At 54.8% G+C, this 1,012-nt stretch overlaps 1 protein-coding gene across 1 annotated transcript in view; it reads left to right on the forward strand.

Annotated features, from left to right (window-relative positions):
• Positions 1-1,012, forward strand: part of LOC106900047 (transcription activator BRG1-like) — a 69,976-nt gene that overhangs the window by 32,770 nt on the left and 36,194 nt on the right. The window contains 1 exon segment of the mRNA XM_014962007.1: positions 401-451. Coding sequence (XP_014817493.1) covers positions 401-451 — 51 coding nt within the window.

Below are 1,012 nucleotides of genomic sequence, written 5' to 3' on the forward strand. Positions count from 1 at the left end.
GGGGGAGTTTATGGGGGGGGTCCCAGACACCACGCCCTCCCTGTGAAAAGCTGAACTGGGGGAAGAATGAGAAAAAAGAGCAATTTTTATATCACAACCCGTCCCATTGCAACAAAAGAGCATTTTTATATCACAGCAAGCATTTTATTTATTAAAAAAATATCGATACCCATAACGAATTTGAGGTTTTAATGAGGGGGGGGTGTTTTCGAGCCGAGCTGGTCTCTGCCGGGAGCAGATTGGCAATTAAATATTAATTGTTTGTGTTTAATTAGGTATGAAGTAGCTCCGAGATCTGACAGTGAAGAAAGTGGGTCAGAGGTGAGGGGGTGGAGGAGCCGGGAGGAAGGTCTCTGTGGAGGTGCAGGGTCCCTGATGTCTCCTCTTCCTCCTCTTGCAGAAGGCGGAGAACGCGGAGGGGCAGACGCCGGCCATCGGACCCGATGGGGAGGTAGGTCCTAAGATCTTCCTCCTCCTCCTCCTCGTGCCACGTAGGGGTTGGAGACATCAGCAGGTGTTGGGGTCTCCCCTCATCATCCTCCTCCCTGACACAGCTGAAAATAGCTGAGTTTTGCTGGCGTTAAAGCAGTCGTTTTTGGGGTTCTTCATGGTCCTTTTGTGGTGGTTCTGGGGTGGGTTTGCTGGATGTTGGAAATGTGAGTTTTGAGGCAAAAACCCTCCTGATTTGGACCAAGAATGACCTGATGGTCTGGTCTTTCCTTCCCCTCCTCTCCCTCCTCTCCCTCCTCTCCCTCCTCTCCCTCCTCTCCCTCCTCTCCCTCCTCTCCCTCCTCTCCCTCCTCTCCCTCCTCTCCCTCCTCTCCCTCCTCTCCCTCCTCTCCCTCCTCTCCCTCCTCTCCCTCCTCTCCCTCCTCTCCCTCCTCTCCCTCCTCTCCCTCCTCTCCCTCCTCTCCCTCCTCTCCCTCCTCTCCCTCCTCTCCCTCCTCTCCCTCCTCTCCCTCCTCTCCCTCCTCTCCCTCCTCTCCCTCCTCTCCCTCCTCTCCCTCCTCTC

Source organism: Calidris pugnax, unplaced genomic scaffold, assembly GCF_001431845.1.
Source record: "Calidris pugnax isolate Ruff unplaced genomic scaffold, ASM143184v1 scaffold891, whole genome shotgun sequence".
Classification (NCBI taxonomy): Eukaryota; Metazoa; Chordata; class Aves; order Charadriiformes; family Scolopacidae; genus Calidris; species Calidris pugnax.